Here is a 21,741-nt window from a genome sequence, read left to right on the forward strand (position 1 = left end):
TTCTTCCCGTTTCGTTTGAATATTACATGAATAATTTACCGCGACATTATACATTTATATATATGTAATATTTTAACTATTGCACGATAACTGAAATCTCAAGCTTGACGCAGCAACGTCAGAGAAAGCAACCAAGTCCGCATAGTCAATAATTTTCAACGCATGATCCATGCGCGCGAAATGATCTCTCGATACCACATTCGATATCTCTCAGTGTAGATACAAAGATATTCCTGAAATTGCACGTTGCATTTTTTTACGCGTAACTATGGCGCCGATGTAATCCCGTGCTATCGGAGATAGATGGGAGATTTCCGCAGAAATAAATTGATAGATCGCGACGAGGATGGGGTGCGCGGGGGAATAACAGCAGAAAAACAACGGGACCCGCAACTTCGATGTACGTCGAAGACTCACGAAAAATGACGGCCTGGGGAAAATAACGAAAACCAACAATGGAAGATAAATTACACAGCTGGACGGGTCGTTCCTTCGACGCGGATTGAAGCGAAGTGTGTTTGCTATCCGCGGTGGCTAACGATAGACGATAATATCTTGCGGATGCACTCCCGATGCGGAGTCTCGCACTCGGCAATGATGTTTTCAAGCGAGAGAAGAAAAAGATAACCGTGCCATTGCCAGCTAGATGAATTTTATTTGCGCTGCGATAAAATTATAGACCGCACAGGAAGAAGAACACGTAGTACGAGAGGCGCCACGAGAGCCGGCAATTTTTTCTCACATCCTTCTTGCTCGCGTGGCACTCCTTGATTATTTTTGAAAAATGCATCGATATAGTAGACCTTACGCGAGGCGCACGGAGAAATACAGACACACCGAGCGTCGGCGTGTCGTTTTTTATTTTAGAGTCGCCGAACGCGCCGCAAGGTCGACTAACTGTATCCCGAATACCTGTACGCACACTCGAACCGCACGCGCATCGAGCACACTCGAATGAATTCAACGCCATTTCTCGTCCCTGACGTTATTACGTTTACTGGCAATATAAGATCGGATTCTACTAACTTGTGATATCTACAGCGACGATTTTTGTAATCCTCCCGAGAACACATCGAAGAAAATTTTGTCTTGCGGACTTCTGCAATTCCGCAGTGAACCACTGTAAATACCACTCTCTATACTTAACCAAAATAGAACGAACGAAATAATCCAACTGACAAAGTATTTATAATGAAATGATCAGCGGTATTCCAGATAAAAATTTTGAGCCGTTTTATTTTCGTTACTGCACATTCTCCGATTCTATATCATGCTAGTTATTATTTTCAACGTCCATCAAAACGACGTGTCACGTCAAATCGTCATGTTAACTTCACAGCTTTTACATACCAAATGCATTACCAAAGCGATAATTTTTTAAGCGTTTAATTTGTGCACCATTTTTATTTTTCGATATATGACTCTACATTTCCCGGGATAATTTCTCCGATAGATGAAGAGCGACGTATTGGTATCTAACGCGCGAGTAGGTCTCAATAGGTATTTCCACAGCTCTATACACAAAATGCTTGTTTTACGATTAAACGGTATACTTGATGTTCCAAAAACCCCGTTTGAACGCGTGCGTGTAGCCGATCACGCGGCGAAGATTGCGATGCCGTTCATCGGTGACCTCGTAACGCCGATATGAGCTACGTCATCGGGTCGTCAGCCCAAGGACGTTGAATTCGTGAAACAGATGCGGCGAGCAGGAGAGGAAGCGCGTGAGATGTGCTACGAATGACAAGAATTCGTTAAAAGCCATAAAGAGCATCTCTCCTCTTTTCTCCTCCCTTCACCTTCGCACCGTTCGCCTTAATTTTGATACGTCATTTGCAAAAGGATGTTATTTTTAGCTCAGGGTCGGGTAGACTCAGTGCCTTCGTTTTTAACCACGCCACTCTATTTGCAGGCATAAAATAAATATCGACCAACCAACATCCACCTACAATTCGTGATCGTGCTGACTAGAAAAAACCGGATTTTACTATTGTACAAGAATAACATATCGATGGCACAACTTTGTTTACCAACGAAAATATCATTTGCACGAGACACACATTTGCTTGAAATACATATATATAACATAGGTTCCTCATGTAGAATTTATACACGTGCAGCATCGTTTTATATATATATATATATATATATATATATATATACATATATATCGTTCTGTATTATAATATATTATTAATTTCTTACAAGATAAACGTTCTCAAAATTTTAGCACAATTTTCCTTATAAATTTATGAGACATGCATTTATGTAAGACATTAGTTTTATAATGAATAATTGCATTATATGTACATACACAGATTACTTTAGTTAAAAATGAGATGATCTATCCGGATCTACAGTGAATGTAAAAAGTATTCTTACGAAGAAAATATTTTGTAAAAAAACTTTATTTTTAAAAAGTAAATATTATCTAGCGAGAAATGAGTCATCGAATTGATATCGAATCGATATCGATATGATTTTAACACCAATTCAACGTCAATTCGACTTTTAATTAACGGTCATTTCTTGTTTAACAATTGTTCATGGATAATAAAATAGACTGTATGTTTCTTAAAATTATATATACCAGAACGCTGTGTATTAATTATAAAAAATATATTATCAGAAAAATAAGAGAAAATTAAAAATTCTATTGTTTGGATGCTCAAAAAATATTCGTACAATCGAGAAATTTAGCTTTTAAAATCAGGAATACATGCGAAGCTTGTTTGTTTATGTTAGAATATATTCATTGTATAAAATTGCTAATTGATGTTTATTTTTTACAAATAAGACTTTTTTCATAAAAAATTTCCTTGTACAAATACTTTTTGCTCTCACTGTATCTATGCACGCAATGCAACTATTTATCTAATATATTAAAGCTAATACCTTACGTAAAGAATAACTTTGACTTAAAAGTACCAAAAAATGAATAATCCAAATACTTTCGTAACTATGTAACGAACGTTTCTAGGAGATTGTTTGCTCCCGGATTATTCACGGAATCACACCCTGTGCACCTTGCATCGCACGCTGCGCAGTTGCTGCATTTCTGCTGTGCGAGGCGTGACGTACGTATTCCAGACGCGTGTTTTCGTATCTCCGGCAGGCACCAGCGCGAGGTACAATGTGCGAAAAATAACGTGGCACTTAAGCGCACCAACATCGACTAAGTGACGTCTTTAATGGATCACAACCGAACTGATCGAGAAAGGGACAGAGAGAGAACACGTCTATCGTATTCCCGGCACTCTAATAGCCTGACCTATTTGCGCTCTTCGAAGGAGTTACTTCCTTCTAGCAAGCAAAGGTTACGTGAAAGAACAGGCATCGCACTCGTACGTGCGAGAGAACCGCGAATACACAGATATATAAATACTCACGTCGGTGTTGAAGATTTGTTGGTCTATTCTCTTGCAAAAGCTTTATTCGTCGAAAACGCAGACTCGCGTAACTGTTTACTCAGACGATCACGATCTTTAAATACTTATGGATCTATAGGTTTTTAAAACATGGGACAGAAATAAAAATTCGATACATAAATTATGTGGCTTAAAATCTATTTATGAATAAAAAATAATTAATAAATAATAAAAAACAATCAAGAGAATGTAAGGTAAATACCAGTCAGTAGACAGTTAACGGACATGAATAGATTATTAGACGAAACGACAAAAATTTTAAATATTAAGCTTTTAATCCTCCAAGTGCATAGAGTTTTTTCACGGAACAATCAAAAATTCAACAGTCAAAGTTTCCTTCTGTATTTTACTGTATTAAAAAAAAAAACAATATAATATCTGAGTTCAAAAACGTTTAGAAAACAGAGATGTAAAACAATAAAAAAAATTTCCAATTTTTCACAACTGATTTAGTAGAAGTTTGGTACTGGCGTGAAAAGCCTACGATGCAGACGATGTTAGTGAAAAATAGCGGTGCATACGGAAGGTTAACGATGAGATGGTTGCTTTTGCCTACAAATCGATTGCCTACAAGTATCATTTGCTTACATTACTTTTGCCTACAGTTCGATTGCCTACATGCACTTTTGCGCACAAATAAAACTTTTAGAAGCAGATTTACTTTTGCCTACATATGTATTATATTATTGTCTACACCTCGATTGCCTACAAGTATTATTGCCTACATATATTATTGCCTATAGCTCGATTGCCTACAAGCACTTTTGCACACAAATATAAAATTAAAGTTAAGTAAGAAAATAATTTATATTTTTAGAAAATCTGTCATGTGAACAGTGGAGTGTCAGCGTAGACAATGTCCACTTGGAATATTTTTCTAAAAAATCGAACCCTAACCTAACCCATTTTTTGGTGTGAGATGGCTCTCATTTCGCATGAAAGATTGTGAGCTGTAGGCAATAATAATGTAGGCAAAAGTAACTCCGTTTCTAAAATTTTTATTTGTGTGCAAAAGTGCATGTAGACAATCGAACTGTAGGCAATAATTTTTGTGTGCAAACGATACTGTAGGCAATCGATTTGTATGCAAACGGAATCCCCCCGTTAATGTACGACTCTAAATAAATTTGTTTGCAAAATTTAATAAAACAAATTTATTTATTTATTTATTAAAGTCGTATATCATCAAAAGCTTAATTATAAAATTTTTGCTACTTTGTCCAATTATTATTGGACCTTATTATGGATCCTGTCCATTAATTAGTACTTTTATCTTACAATACCAAAAAATATTCTAAAAAATATAAAGATGTGTACACAGAAAAAATGATTTTGTTGGAGTATTTAAAAATTTAACTGCGTAGATACAGATTTAAAAATAATTTTGTTGAACCATTAAAATAATTACATAGAAATCGCAAGCATAGTGGACAATGCTATAAAAAGTTTTGATAATAATTAGCTTGAGCATCTCACTTTGATGGTCTAATAAAATTATTTTCATATACCTCTTAAATTTTTAGACGTTTCAACAAAACCATCCATTCCGTAACTCAAGAGAGAGAAATTACTTAAAAAATTAAAAGTATTCAAAACCCGAAATTCAGAATAATCCTCGACTGTAACTGCGTACGGGTGAAACAACATTCTTTCCTCAGTATAAAAAAAAATAAAAAAATAAATAAAGAACATGCATTAAAAGAGCACATTCTACAGAAGATTAATAAGGAGGTTACAATCGCGAGCGCTACGCGGCATCATCTCGCCACTTTCGAAAGTTACTCATCTACGTAATATTCATGAGATCTCTGTCTTAACGACGTCGACAGCAGGAGACGCATAAAATACGAGGGCAAAGAGGTCGACAAGATAAGTTAAGCAATGAGCGATACGTTATCGTTATCGTAGCGGGTCGGCGCGGTATTTGGCACGCGTTCAGATAAAGAGACAAATGAAATCGGGAGGTCCGCGGCAACGTGATTCTGAGATTTCGCGATATACATGTATATATGGTACAATTCGATATAAAAAAAAACCAAGATAAAACAAAGTACAAAGCAATAACGATTTTGTCCCAAAATGCACGCGTTTCCGTCATTATCTGCACGATTTAAATTTTGCTAAAAATGCAAATCTCACGGTACGAAGCAAATGATAAGAACGTGCAGTTTCATCATTAAAAAAATCTAACATCTGATGTTTATTGAGTTTATTCCGGAAGACTTAATATAAAACTGGTCATTGCAAATTAGAAAGATACGCGTTAAAACTACACATTTAAAAACAACACGCATTAAAATATATGGCACGTGAAAGAATTATGATAATCAATTATTCGTCGAGTCTGCGATTCAACATTACATCTGTTTCCATTCAAGCGCAATCGCGGATTACGCCTCTTATGCGACGTACTTTCGGGCTACAAAAAAAGGTTTGCATATAAATATGTAGTTGACGATACGCTTAAAATCCAATCGTCCTTGTAAAAAGTATATACATATTGAGATATATCAGGCAGCGTGGAAAATCCGCGTCTAACTTATTAATGACTTAATCTCAGTTTCAATGCGCATCGTATGACACATACAACATAACGCGGATTTCGTTTGTATAGATAGATAAGTTAGCAACAACAAATATTATCGACGTTAATTGGGAGAATCATTCGTGATATGTACAATTAAAGGATCAATAGATGTACAGCTCGTTGAGAGTACATAGATATTACGTAGTGCTATATATGCACTATTTAATTTTAATACCACGGTAATAATATATGTGCGCGCGCACACCTCGTTAATATATATGTCATATTAATGTATATAGATACCATGCCATACCATCTACGTATATAGATTCGCATACATGAGTCTAGGGCCGCACTCGCGTCGACATTAAAAGGCTCCAGAGTCTTGCGCGATCGAAATGTCACGATGGTATCATGAGATTCTCCATTATTCGTTAAAACTGATAGAAATCTAAAACAATATAAAAAAACGATTGTCGCGCGCTCGCTCGCGTTATATGCAATTCGCTCGTCTCGACCTGCGATCCGAGAAGATATGCTATGAGCCGCGTTATACTCATAGCGATGTTCACAATAGCATTGATCGACAGAAAAGGAGAGAATGGTGAGGGAACAAAAGATCCTCGATTACTTTTATTTCAATTTCTTTCTTTTCGTTTGTGTGATTTCAGAAAGAAAAATTAAATTCTGTCATACAGTTACGTGTAATAGATCAAGTTCTCTCTCTCTCTCTCTCTCTCTCTCTCTCTCTCTCTCTCTCTCTCTCTCTTTCTCTTCCTCCCCTTTTTCTCCCTTTCTTTCTGTTTATGTCGATACTTGAAATAACTACCCGCGTATTTTGTGATTAACAATTCGTAGTAGGTTTTGAGAGTTATTCAAATACTTTGTTTTTGTCAAAGTCAGTTTTATTCAAATATAGTAACAACTATAGAATATTCCAGAACTTCAAACAGAATTTTAATGATAAATTGAATAAAATCTTGATTAAACTAAGAAAAGGGTCCAACAAAAATGGCATTTTGGTAAGAACGAGCAAAATCTCAGGTTCGATAACTAAAAACTCTGTTTAATAACCAAAAATTTTGTTAGCTTTTTTATTGATTTTATTGATTTTTTGTAACAATTTTTTCTTAGAGAAATAAGTATTTAAAATTGATGAAAAACCTTACACTGAAAAATGTTCTGATTAAACCAACAAAAAAGTCCAACAAGAATGGCATTTAGGTAAGACCAAACAAAATATCTGGTTATTGTGGAAACCCTTTTAGTTTAATCAAAACATTTTTTTCATCATAGAATTTTTCATTAATTTGAAATCAATTTATATTGTCAATAAATCTTTCAATACATTCTCAATTCCAAGATAATTTAGGGAAAGATATTTATGGGAAATATTAGAAATTATGGTGCAAGAAATGCCTTTCGATGAGATTTTCTCTAAGAAAAATTTAACTCGTAAAATTTACTAAATATACGGAATATCATTGAGACTGAAATAAAAAATTGTGAACCACTCTGCATATTTTATCATAAATTCAAGCAAAAGCGTCGCTTTTCTTATGCTAATATCAAAAACTCTCAAACATCATCAAAATTGCATATACGATATCGAATGTATTTTCATGAGACTACAAGTGTCATGTAGAAATGTTATGATAAGACGATACGACTACATTTAGTTTTCCCAAAGCCAGTCAACTCAAAGCCTGACAACTCAACATCATGACAGCACCTGTCTCAATAGAATGCCACGTGAGAACGAGCCGTCACGAGAAATCAACGCAAAGGCGAATCCACCAGTCGCAACCTTGAAGAGGGTCATGTCTCGTAGACATCGTGTCATCAGGTTTTCTCTATAGCTATCCTTACATCTATCCCTCTTTCTCTCTTGTTCTCTCCTAATCTTTCCTTCTCTCTTTTATCTTGCTCCAGCTCGCGTCGTCTTCGGCGCCATGCATGTCGAGGATCCCGGTGAGCTGGCCTCGCTTGTCAGAATCTTCCAGACGTCGCGGTGCTTCCCGCGCGGAGGTGCAAAAGCAGAAGGTCCATGGTGGAGGGACGAGAGGGGAGCCACGAAGAAGAGGAGCTGGACTGGATGGTAAAACGGGCGGAGGATAGACGGTGTTTGGTTGTTTGTAGAATCTGGGTGAGTGACCTGGGTCTCCGGCCGGCGGTTGGTCGCCTGGTCCGCCAGGAAACCTGTTTTCTCGGCCGTCTCTCCTTCTTGTTCCCCTCTCGTTCCCCTTACCGTCCATGTGTTCTCTTCTCGGTCCCTCTCACTCCGTTCCTCCTGATGAGCCGGCTCGCCGTCGCTTGCTACGCTCCGTTCCTCGCTCTCTCGCGAACTGAAAACGTCGCAAATCGTGCCCAAGCGCGATTTCCACGATATTGTCCGCTCGGATAGAGAAGTTTGAAGTTTCCAGGCGGAAAAGTTTTTCGCCAGGTGGATAGAAACAAGGAGAGAGAAAGAGAAAAAGAAAGAAAAGACTCTCCGCACCGTTAGAGGAACGCGATCATCTGGGTCGTGATGATCCGGGTGAAAGTGCTGAGCTAACGGGAACGTTTCTTCCCTCCTAGATATCGACAGAACGAGCAAAGATGCATACTGAGTACATCACATAGAGTATACTCGAATATGATAGAGTACACTTAGAGAACGGCAAAGTACAGAAATGGCAAATAAAACAGAATAGACTGAAGAAACTATACTCTACTGACTTTGATATATAAAATAATTTTTTTTAATTCGCGCTTGAATATTAATATTATAAATTTTCTAAAATGCGATGATTTTTATCAACAAAAGTACAGAAATTAAAATAATCAAAAATATATCCACATTAGAATATACTATATATATTTTTATACCTCTTATGTATTCCATGTCTCTAGTGTTCTAACATAATTTAATGTAGGATAAAATAGCACAATTTCGAATATGTACAAATGAATACTAAATGAAATAAATTTTGAATCAAAATTTGAGGAAACAAATTTAAATCTTAAAAATTGGATTCAAATTTTATTTCGTTCAGTACAGAATTGTACTTACTATCGCTGTGTTCTAAAATTTACTGCTAGTGAAAATCTATAGTTTACGTGCACTATAAATTTTCAATACTGGCAGTGTTCACAGCCTATTCGATATTATATTATCTATTTTTATGGATTGCATTCTTTTATTCTAACTTTCATTTTTTGTTATTCATTCTATTCTTAGTTTTCTAATATAAATTATAAGAACATTACTCATATATATTTTCCTACAATATTTGCTATTTTCTATCATAGCTACACGGAGAAATGATTTTGTTAAAATATCCAAAAATTTAGCTAGACACAGATCTAAAAATAATTTTGTTAGACCATCAAAATTTTTAGGTGAAAACTCAAATTAATTGTTAAAATGTCAAAAAATTTTGCTGGTCTAACAAAATTATTTTCAAATCTGTATCTAGCTAAATTTTTTAATTTTACAGCAAAATCGTTCCCTCCGTGTTATTATGTTCCAATTATATTATTTTGATGGTGAAAATCTACGTTTTTTATTCTCTAATAATATACTTTCATATTTTTATGTGCGTCAAATAATATACTAGATATGTAGATATCTTAGAAAATATCCATTCGTTTACTATTATATAATTTGATTTTATCATAATCATTGCAAAAAAAAATTTCGAATTTAACTCTAACAATATGCATATTTTTATTCATTAGTAGTTTGTCAAAACTTAAATTTTCGCGTCTTTCTCTCATTCTGATATCAAAGTACCTTCGTCCAGTATCCAACGACCAATTCAACAACGGTACTGATCCAGACGAACGCGTAGGTGTATAGGTGACGCATATACAGGTGTGCAATCCGTCTGCGTCGACTACGACACGCGAGGGAACGAATGCATATAACCGTGCGCGCGGGATACTTAGGATTATGCAAGCGAATCCGCTTTCTACGTGGGCTTAGAATCTAGGTCGGACACGAAGTCATTGTTTACAACGAGCCACCGGCGCGGATAGATAGGTTCGCGCTCACGAACGTATGAAGATTGCGTCTTTTAAATATTTCACACAAAGACAAATGAGTGATTCTTCAAGGGTGCAACACAGGGATCATCATCAACATCCCGAGAATGTGCATTGAGAAGAATTGAAGTAAATTACAAATTATATATGTACATCAGAAATTAAATATACATCACTTTCCCGTATTATTCAAAATGGATTCATTAAGTCTACGGAAGATGATAATTAAATGCATATTACAGCGTGACGCATTTGTTCCCGCGTAGACAAACTGTCGTTCGTGCTTTCATGAACCGAAATCAACAAAACATCGTGTTGTGTGTGGTAACACAGGGTTAAAGTCTTGTCACGTGATCTTCTGTTAATGACTAATCACAATAATATATCACAATAATAATCACATAATATTGATGTTGCAGCAACTCAGACTCAGAATTTACATACGATTCTGAATTCGTTAACAAGTTATTCGATTTAATTAATAAATATATATATTTCCTTAATTCTATGATATAAAAAAAAATTCATAAATCAAAATGCCAAATATTACATATTGACGCAATCGGACCTAACGGTATAGCGCCATGTGAAAACAGCTTTTGCAAAATGAAAAATAATACATGTTTTTTGCGGTGAAATGTTGTTTTCTCGGAATGGTCAAGTAGGAAGCCCGCTAAAGTGCTATTTCGAATGCATTGAGTAAGGAAAATGGTACAAGGCAACGTGGGTGACTCGTTGCGTAATAATATTGACAGACAAATAGGCGAGCGAAATATTTCTATTGCCGGAGAGACAGCCGCCTACGGAAATAGAGAGAAAGAGAGAGAGAGAGAGAGAGAGAGAGAGAGAAGGCGAGAAAAGGAGAAAAATATGTCTTGTATCCTTTTCTCATTCATTTGACTTTAACCGAGAATTTACTTAAATCTTTCCATATAAATATACTTTAGAAAGATTTATACATTATGTTATGTGATAAATTCTACTTTAGTCATTTTCTCTCTCCTCAATTTAAGTTAAACTTTTTACCTTGGTAGCAAATAAATCCCTGCTTTCATGTAACAATTAATGTAATAATACTTTTTTCTTCGAATTATCGCATGTTTTTTTCTTAAGTTGTTTATTTATTCTTAACAATGATAACAATACAGCTATATAGATATCAAAGAAATGATAACTCAGTCCCTTGTATTAAATAACATTTTGTTTACTTTTAACTTCCATGTATGTTAAAATGTATATGAATCCATTTCTGGATTAGCTTCAGTTAAAAGTAAACATCGTCTATATTAATATATGCATTTAAAAAATAATAAACTAAATTTTAATCAAATTTAATACATTTTCTTGAGTTAAACCGTTTAACTCCGTTGTTTTACTTAAATTAACGATATATTGAGTAAAAGTAGTGACGAACTATAGAAATTATTAAAAATAATTCAAATTAGATATAATTTAATATTATGAAATAGTGTATGTTATTTAACAGTGTATGTTACTTTTGTAACGTTTTTATTTCTCAACGGATCTTGCTCTTCAAACGCGAAATATGTATTTAGTTATCAGTTCCGTTCTGTATCATATCGGTAACAATATGAATCCTATAGGATGCACATCAAAGCGCGTCTTCTGGTATCACGGTCGTTGCACTCGTATTTTAATATTAGAATGCGACCGATACGGTCTTCGTGAGTAGAGTCTTTAATATAATAATGCGGTCTGGCACGAAACGACAACTCGGTAGACAATTTGTTGAGAGGAATTGATTCGTCGTTACACGTGCGACATTTCGAGGAATCATTTAAAATTTCATAGTTATCATGCTTGTGAACGTGAATATCAATATGAAAATAATTCGCGCAACGTTTCGTATCTCGAGAATTTAAATAAAAAACATGCCATTTATCGTATCGTACAAACGTAATTTTATGTTTAATATAGAATATTTAATTAAAACCAAAATATATATTTTATAGCTCTTTTTATTGTGTTTAACATTAATCTTTCCCCATCACAAATCTATAAATTTCTTTTTTAGTTATTCGATTAATAAAAAGAAATTGCGTTGTTATTTTTGTGTTTTTAATTGATATAATTAAGTAAAAACTTAAATTGACTTTTTAATAAAATTATATTATATTTTATGTCAATTATATACCGATTATATCTACCAACGCCATTTATCTTAATTATACACAGAGAAATTAACGTATTACGTATTATTTAATATAAAACATTTGATTTCTAGCTAAAAGTAAATCTGCTTTCTATACGTCAATCACTGATTTCTCCATTTCTATATTATTTCATGCAATATTTATATGAATAATTTTTACTTTATCGTATATGCATGAGGTTATATAATTATTGTTGGATTCAATGATAAAATAAAATATGAAACATAATTTCTGTACTTTTTTAAAAAAACCGGATGAATTTAAAAACGGAAAGTATACACACACACAATATATCAGATAAATTGATTAATTTACGCAGTATAAACAAAATATTCAATAACAATTCTTTTGCTAGAATTATAGAAAAAAAATATTGATGGGATATACGTGAAGCACTAATTAGACAATACATTCTCTTAATATCGATCTCTTTATAAAAACATCAGATTTAATTCTCCGTGATTTCTAATAATCTGACAGTGACGCGGTCTGACCTAATCCTGCCAATAATCACGCATGCGGTACAGACATTCGGTAAGATCGTTCGATCTTGGTAATTTCGACGTCGGCACGTTTCGGCGTAGATCACGAGACGCTGCCAGTGATTACGCGAGGAATGAAGACACCGATCATTTGTCAGAACGCACGCGCAGACCGCGTATATTAAGCACCTGTGGTCCGCGGAAAACTCATCGACTGTGTCTAATTGTATGACGCGGTAGACGGACAAATTGCGGGATTACAAAATAGCGCTTGGTAATGCGAACGCGTACGGTGCAAATGATTTGCCGTGTTGCACAGTAACGCAACGCATCTGTTGTCCCTTTGTTGTTTGAAGTTTTAAGGCGAATACGCGGCGCACAAAGAACCGTCATGTTTCGCGATTACATGAAATCATTCGCGACCGATCGCACCGATGCGTTTCGAGCCGCGATCTAATTCAACGCGAATAATAATCATCGTATGCAACGAAGTGCAAGGAGAAACCCGGATGCTCGCGGAAGCGATTTCGCAGTAACGTATGTAAGGTACCTTCGGGCATGAGAAACCGTCATTTCGCGACAGCGCAATATCGATTTCGCCAATTGCAAAAAGACGAGCCAACTACGCCGATCCTTCAACGTTACCGAAAAGAACAAGACCTCTTCCCGTTTATTCCTGCCGCCTCTATTTCTGTTTGCCAATTTATATACAAAGTATGACTTACATAACAAATGAGAAACATGACAGTGTATTTTCAGTCTTCCTCTGTCTTATACCCGGTTCCACCAACGTAAGATTAACTTTAATCTCAGATAAATTTATCTTTCATCGCTTTTTAATTCTTAGGATTAGAAAAAGATAAACAGTAAGTTAAGCCGAGATTAAAAAAATTGATTTACATTGATGGACATAAACATTAGAACGCTGCTGTACCTAATTTTTTCTATTCTATTTAGCATCTAGAATTTTATATGTTTTATATTAATTTTACAAAAGTATTTAACGAGATATTTCGCAAGTAATATGTAAAAATAAACGAAAGTAAATGAAATATTCTCTCAGAGCCATGCTTTGTCATGATCTATATAGATTTCGAAATAAACTGTTACAACGTGAATATCAAGATCATTATCAAACAAAGGAATGTCTTATTATCTGACAACTAAATTTATCTGATAAACTCTAGTCACACATATGTCCACCCCCAGTAATGTAACGGAATTTCGAAACTGGATGCTGAGGTTGTTAAACACAGATAACAAAAAAAGGGGAAAAACATTGCAGCTAATTGTAAGACTCTGTCAGCAGCGGTTATTTTCGTTCATTTTGGGAATTTTAATCAACTGTCTCTAAGAGATTGTTTTCATAAAATCATGTTCCACATGAGGGGCTTCCTCAAAAGTATTCACTTACATAATTGAATTTTCCGCGCATGTTTTTGGATCACGCAGATGTTTATTCTATCCGTTATGTTATCAATGAGAAAAACAACAATAGGATTAAAAAAGTTTAACACTTCTAAGAAAAAAATGCTCTGTCATTATATTGTTATAAAATTACAACTGTAAAATTATATGAACAAAACGTGTGATGTTAAAGAAAATTATATTAAATTAATTAAATTAACTTCATTAAAAATTAAAAGATGTTGCTACAAAAATATTTGCCGGTTTTTACACAACTTAAAATAACTATACACTTTAAATTAATTTCAATCCAAAGAATGCTATTTTAACTCTTATAACTTCTTGCAAAAATAAAAATACAAGAAACTGCTTTCTCAAGATAAGCAACATATCAAAATTACAAATTTCATCTTCTAGATAAGAGAATGTAACTTTTTTCGAGACAGCAATATAGTCACAACAATGAACTTGAGCCATTCTTACTGTTATGTCTTTGCTGAATTATAAATTCGCAATCTAATTAATAATTCAATTCTTTATATGAGGAAAGTAAAGAAATACAAACACCAAATACGTAAGGCTATTAAAACGATACGAGTTTGTTACGGATGTCATGACCGTGACTTTAGCAACTTTCTTCCCGATAAGATAAGATAGTACGCAACGCGCACTAATGAAAAAAAAGCTTTTTGCAACATAAAAAAGTCTTTACAGTTTACGTACAACACGCAACGATACGCGTAATCATGCTTACACGATACGGACGAGCGATGCGTTTCCGTTTGTTTATTTCAATTAGTTCGAAAATTAAGAAATCTCGTTTGCATCTTGTTAGAATTCACGATTCAAAACTAAGGTAACTACTGCACTCAAAAATAAATCTTTTGAAAATTCGCCGGGATCTGCTTCGTGCGAAAGTGCTTATCGTCACTCGCGAATCTGCGGACACCCCCGTCAGATTTGACCCGGAATTTCGCTCGCAATTTTCGACAGCAACAAAACATCGCCCCGCTATACAAATTATGCGAAAGTGTTGGGTACACGATGCCGTAGTGGCCAGTACGCGGTTTCGCGAACCGCAAATTTCAGGGTTTGTAGCACGATCGCGAGTCCTCGATAATTCGGGGGTATCATCGCCATCTCACCGATCCTTGCAACAGTTCCCCTTTCACCCATGGTCCCTAACCAACCGATTCGCCCTCTCCCAAATTTTTTACTGGCCAATGCACCTTCCAACCATCCTGCGTCACCGCATTACCTTGCACCATCTTCCTCGAGGCGCTTTGTATATTTCGTGTACCGAGTATAACGGTGCTTCTTCGGAGACGCGGCAGGTGCGCCGCAAAAGCGGCATTGAAACAATGAAAAGATTTGTACGAAAAATCTCGCTATATGTATAATATATATACATATATATAATGCATATGTGAATCAAGGAACCCATAAATCAGTATCTTTCTAAAGATTTTAAAATCAGTATCTTTCTAAAGATTTCTCACAAGATAATAACGTAAATCTCAAAAAATAATTAAAATAAAATTATAGAATGTATACTTAATACTTTGATAAAAATCGTAGTTGCTTACAATATTTCAATTGCAAACTTTATTGCGTATGTACACAGAAAGAATGATTTTGCTGAAGTACACAGTAAAAAATATATTGTATTTGTATTAGAAACGATCTCCATTCGAGACCTTGTTAAAATTTTGTGTTGAATTTTTGTATCTCCGAGTGTTAATTTAATACAATGAGATATTTGAATATTTTGTGTTAAACTGATATTCAACGTTTCTTAGTTAAAATAATAACACAATTTATGAGTGAGTGAACAGATAATATGAAAATATTTTTTAAAATGGAATTTTAAGATAAATAAAATGTATTAATTTTACATATTTTTTTTCCAAATATTAAATTTATTGAAGCACGTTGATGTAACATATATATTGTAAATGTTAATTTTGCTGAAGAAATGTAATTGCTTACAAATTGTGTTACATTTTTCGTCTTAATTTTTCACATAATATTTGTGTTACCTTCTAACACATTCATCGTTTTAAATTAACACATAAATTCAAGTGGACCATTTGGGACATGCGTTTTTAATAAAAATTTTCCAACTGTGTATCTAAAAATTTAACTACATACTAAAAATATCTTTTAATCTTTTATTTGGACTGTCAATATAATTATGTAAGAAACTTAAATCGATCGCTAAAGTATTAAAAAACTTTTAGCAACTTAACGTTTAAGCGTTCTGTATAATTATCTATTTTTCAATCTAAATTATTTTCATATCTATATCTAATAATTAAATTTTAGATACTTCAACAAAATCGTTCTCTCCGTGCATAGTTCCTGCAAAGTTTTCGAAGAATGTCTTGCTTTCTTAATGTGAGAAAAAATTCTTAATTAAATAGAAAATTTAATTATTTAAAATGCATAACTTTCTTAAGACATGATTTTTAATAACATTGAAATAAAATAAAATTAAACACAATTTTTATGTGATTAACGTATAATATGTCTCACATTTCATTGTCACCTCAGTTTGCGATTTATAGTGTATTGTTAAGTTATGCATCATTTCACATCTAAAGTTAGCGTAGAGAAATTTCAAGGTGACGAGCACGCGAGTTTCATACCCGAGCACGCCCTTATCGATAAAACATCTATTTTCTCCGCGTTCGATATTTCAACGACTTGTCAATACTTCAAGGTTCTTCTCTTTATCGCCGACACTATCGACATGCGTAGTGAGAAAAGAAAGAGAGATATAAAGACAATAGTTTTATCTTATCCTTTCTTATATCTTGGATCAGAAAAAAACTATTTTCCTTATCCTCGAATATGTCGCGCGCTAGGATTATTATTTGCCAGAATTTAAAATGATGGCCTAAAAACTTTCACCTCCGGTAAAGAGCCAGAAGTTCTTATTGGCCAAGTTCGTCGATACGTTTGTCGCGAGCCGAGAAGTGCAATAGCATTTTTCGAGACTGAAAAACCGGAAAACGGAAAGCCGCCTGGACGGCAGTGATGACCCCATATACCTAATGGCGTTTGTGGTCGTTGACTCTTTAAAGGTGTCAAATACTAAACAGATGTCAACTAAATTCACTGCGGGAGGCGTCCGAATGCTTCTTGGCGCCACGATAAATTCGCAGACATCGCGAGGGCCATTAGGGATAGTTGAAACCGGACGAACTGTTAATGAGTGCCACGAATAAGTACGGGTATTATTAACTCCGAGTGTCGGAGATCGATCGACTGTATCGCGACTGACAGTTAGTGTTGAATTGGATGAATGATGTAATTTATAAAAAGAAATGCTTAAACTGTAGGATAACCTAATAAATAATTTTAGCATATAATTCAAGAATTAATAGCAATTGATAAATGGTAGTGGAATATTATTTGTCGTGGAATATATTAATCGAGATTAAATTTTTCGAAATTATTTTTGAAATTTAAAATATTTTAGTAATCCTAATAAATAATACGGATGACTATGAAGACGATGGGTTCGATAATGGATTGGATGAATGACGTGATTTAGTTAAAAAATATTTAAACCATGGAATCACCTAAAAAATTTCTAGCATATAACTCAAGAATTAACAGCAATTGATACATATTAGTTAGGTGAAATATTATTTAATATGTTAATCAAGATTTATCATTGTTAAATTTTTCAAAATTATTTTTGGAATTTAAAATATTTTAGTAATACTAATGAAATAGTATTGTTATAAAGAGATGATTTTTTTTTTTATGATGTAGCAAACATTCTGTTTATTACAAAGACTCATCAAATGTGCATATCATTAACTTTATTTATGATTTGTGGAAAAATCATTAACGCGAAATGTAAAATATAAATACATGCCTGTTATAAAATATATCATTAATGGATCATCTGCATTATCAAATGATGATCAAATTTATATTGCATATAATGCATAATTCAAAATAAGATTCGATTTGAAGTGATATAATGAAAAAATATAAAAAGATTTAAATTTTTTATTCTTTACCATATTAATATAATATTTTATAATATATAAATACAAAGAAATTTTTTATCAACGTATTTAGATAATATATTCCCACATAAATGCATAACATATTATTATATTTCTCTCATAATAAATATTAATATTCTCACCGTAATAACGTTTCTTTATCAAAATATTACATCCGAAATTCGCAACGTTCTTTTGAAAGCCTCTCAATAATTACGATGTTAATTAAGATAATAATATATAGGTAAGCTAATATTGTTATCGTCATCTAGATGACAGTTTTATTGGTCAATAAGTGATACCCGAGGACAACTGCTTCTTTTATTACATAAGAGATAAGTATTGCCTCTCCGAATTAATTTCGCGCACGTATATGTCCGAATGCTCCGAAATTCAACCCGTTGCATAACCAAGCCATGACGACGATTTTTCGAAGACAATTTATTTGATTCGAAAACAAGTATTACAACTTTCGACGTCACGAAACGAATGCAAAAATCGACCGCTGAGACTGAGATTTTCCAAGATTTTACGCTCGACCAGTATAATAATCGCGGTCTTGGGCCACGTGGTATAATTGGCAAATATCACCAGCCAAGTAACACAAAACATGTACACCGAGTGCCGTCGAATGTGTATTTGTGCGTGTTCAAACAACGTTGGTATGTAAGCTGGCAATGTCCTCGAAAACTGAAATAGTTATGACTTGACTTGAAAGGAAAAGAAAAACACTTGACAGATAAGCTTAAGTACGTAATTATATTAATTGTTCGTGATTGTCGCGGGCAATTACGACAATTAATATAAATCGTAACATATTCACGTAATGTATATGTTCATAAAATTATATCACAATAATATAATTCTATGAATATGTATCTATCGTTTTTATTCAAGGAATATTAAAATTTTAATCAATATTTAAAAATATGATCTGCACGTTGCAACGCTTCAACGATTTTTATGACGAAGAAGTGTTTTAATTTTTAAAATGACATTGACTTACGATTTATAAGATTGAAATATTCGCGAATATTTCAATTCAAAATAAAACCGACCTCGAATATATAATCATAAAATCAAATATAGGTATAATCATTAGAGTTTTCAATACTTATAAACTAGTACAATAAATATGAAACGTGAATATAATAATCTGTATACAATATAATTATCTTCATTACCCACCCGAATTACAGATCTTAACCATAAGTATAAAGCACTCCCACAAATTCACATAAACATTCTATATTTAACGAAAAATAATTTAAAAACAAATTTATTGAAATACTTTATTATAACAATTTTAATATTGTTATTTTCTCTTTAGCTTTCATTCCAAGAAAATATAATAAATTTAGAGTGTTTTATATTTATGGCCAAGGTATAGTATTAGGTGTTGGAATTAATTCGTAGCGTTTTACAAGTGATGGGAAGTACTTTCATTAATGTATTTTTTAATGCTCATGTGAAATAAATAACATTCTTTCATTAAAAACGCTACGAATTAATTCCAACACCTAATATAATAAAGTGTAATTACAATTCACGTTTGACGTACGTCAAAATAGATATATTTGTGATAATACGTAATTAAATAATAATATGCAATTCATGATAATATAAACTCTATTGATAATAAAAACATCGATAGAAAAAAATTAGAAACATGTCGAGTTTATCGTACTTGTTAAAATTCGAACGAATATTCGCGTGTGTAAAACATTCGCCATTCAAATATGCGACCTTCGACGAATGTCTTTCGAAAAGGCAAAGATCCGCGTAAAGGTCCGTTTCTGCATTAAAAAGATACATATGTAAATTTCTAACCTCCGACTGCTTTATTTAATTTGACTCGTATAAATCGTACCCATCTCGTGCTGAATGTAACACAAATTTTCAATATTCGCAAATATTTATAAAGCAGTTATAAATTTTTTCAGAAACGTATACGCGTACACGCTACGATCGATCGAAATTCCATTCCAATCTTTCCATAAAATTCGAAATCGCTTAACTAACATCGTTTCATATTTTACATACATTATGATTAATGATTCACATTTTGCGTATCGAATAATATTCACGACTACAAATCGCTGGTAACGATGATTTTATTCCAAATAATACAGTATGTTGTTGTAGCGTTTTCGAAAGAGCAACTACATAATCCGGCATTACAAAAACATTATAAAAACATTTTGCAATTTTAATTATTGTTCTGACCAAACAATGCAAATGAAATACAATCGTAAATATGGCAAGTAGTTCAATAGCCGTAAAATATTAATAAAAATGTAGCGTGACTTCGATGAAAGTCTACGTCTCGCGGAAATGATTTCTACACGCACCGCAACCGCGGTGTCTAATAATAAATTACAATTTCCCAATATTTATGGCTGTAATATCGAAGCCGGCGGAGAACGATGAGACGATTTTCATTCCTTGTGACATGTTGCCATTGAAAGTGACTTTACCGAAACGGGCGAGAATCCCGATTTTCAGCGGCTCGAAATGGAGTAACGATCATTGAAAATTAGAGAAATATAAGAAGCTCATTTTTGCGAAACGTATTATGGGCTTTCTACAAAATAAGCTATTCAATTTTAAGTCTTAAATCATAAGACATTAACCAATCACAGTTTTATGTGAGAAGAATAATCGATCATGATTGATCAATTTCTTATAGTTTAAGACTTAAAGCTTAGGTAATGACTTATTGTAGAAAGCCTATAATACATAATGGACTTTCTATAATAAGCTATTATAGATTAACAATAAGTTTCAAATCTGAAACCGTAAGAGACTGATCAATCCCAATCGAATGTGAGAAGAATAATTGACCATGATTGATCAATTTCTTATGACTTAAAACTTAGACTAAACTTAAAGCTTAGGTAATGGCTTATTGTAGAAAGCATAATGAGCTATCTATCAATAAGTTATTATCCAAGTTTTCAGTTTTAAGTCATAAGAAATTGACCAATCACAGTCGATTATTCTTCTCACATTCGACTGTGACTGATCAATTTCTTACGGCTCAAGATTTAAAACCTAAATAAATGGTTTATTGTAGGAAAATTGTATGTACAAAAATCAATCAGTCTTTTATTTCGAAAACTTTGATTAGTTCATTTTCTCACGCATGATGCTTTACGTTATACAAGACTCTCCAGCACATAGACTATTCACACCAAAGGGTCACACCACGCCGCGATGTAAACATAAACGGTACGGCGCGGCGCGACGCGAGGCGTCGCGCGCGCGACGCCAGGTCGCGGTGACCAACAATCGACCGGAGTACAAACTACGCGGTAACGACACACCTGAAACGAGAACGCGAGCTTGACGATCTCACGGGAACGCGTAAAAACGAAGCGAAGAAATAAAAACGCGAGCAAGTTTTCAGGACACTCACCTGAAGGTCATGACAGCCGTTATCCCTGTGACTGGCAGCACGTATCACCCCCGCACGCCAACCCCACTCACTAATTTTATTCACCTTCAGCTTGGTGAAACCACTCACCGAGAGAAACCTCTTTCCCACGATCTCCTCGCGAAACTTGTACGCCATATTACGTTCGGTAAACCACGGCGTGCCGAATCCGCGACTTCGGATCGCCACAGCCGGGTCCGCCAGTCACCCTTTCCCTCGCACGGTCCCCTCCCCCC

The 21,741-nt window shown here is 34.0% G+C and overlaps 1 protein-coding gene across 7 annotated transcripts in view; it reads right to left on the reverse strand.

The window, feature by feature from the left end:
* The window catches only part of Kdm3 (Lysine demethylase 3), a 325,601-nt gene extending 303,860 nt beyond the window's left edge, over positions 1-21,741 (reverse strand). For 6 of the 7 annotated variants that reach the window (XM_087407663.1, XM_087407674.1, XM_087407682.1 and 3 more), the window contains exon 1: positions 21,488-21,741. In XM_087407663.1, the coding sequence (XP_087263789.1) occupies positions 21,488-21,643 (156 nt within the window). In that variant the 5' untranslated portion in view covers positions 21,644-21,741. The remainder of the gene's footprint in view (positions 1-21,487) is intronic. The other variant, XM_087407685.1, reaches the window with a different exon arrangement.

The sequence above is a fragment of the Acromyrmex echinatior genome, chromosome 1, assembly GCF_024713525.1.
Source record: "Acromyrmex echinatior isolate Ae372 chromosome 1, ASM2471352v2, whole genome shotgun sequence".
NCBI classification, from domain to species: Eukaryota; Metazoa; Arthropoda; class Insecta; order Hymenoptera; family Formicidae; genus Acromyrmex; species Acromyrmex echinatior.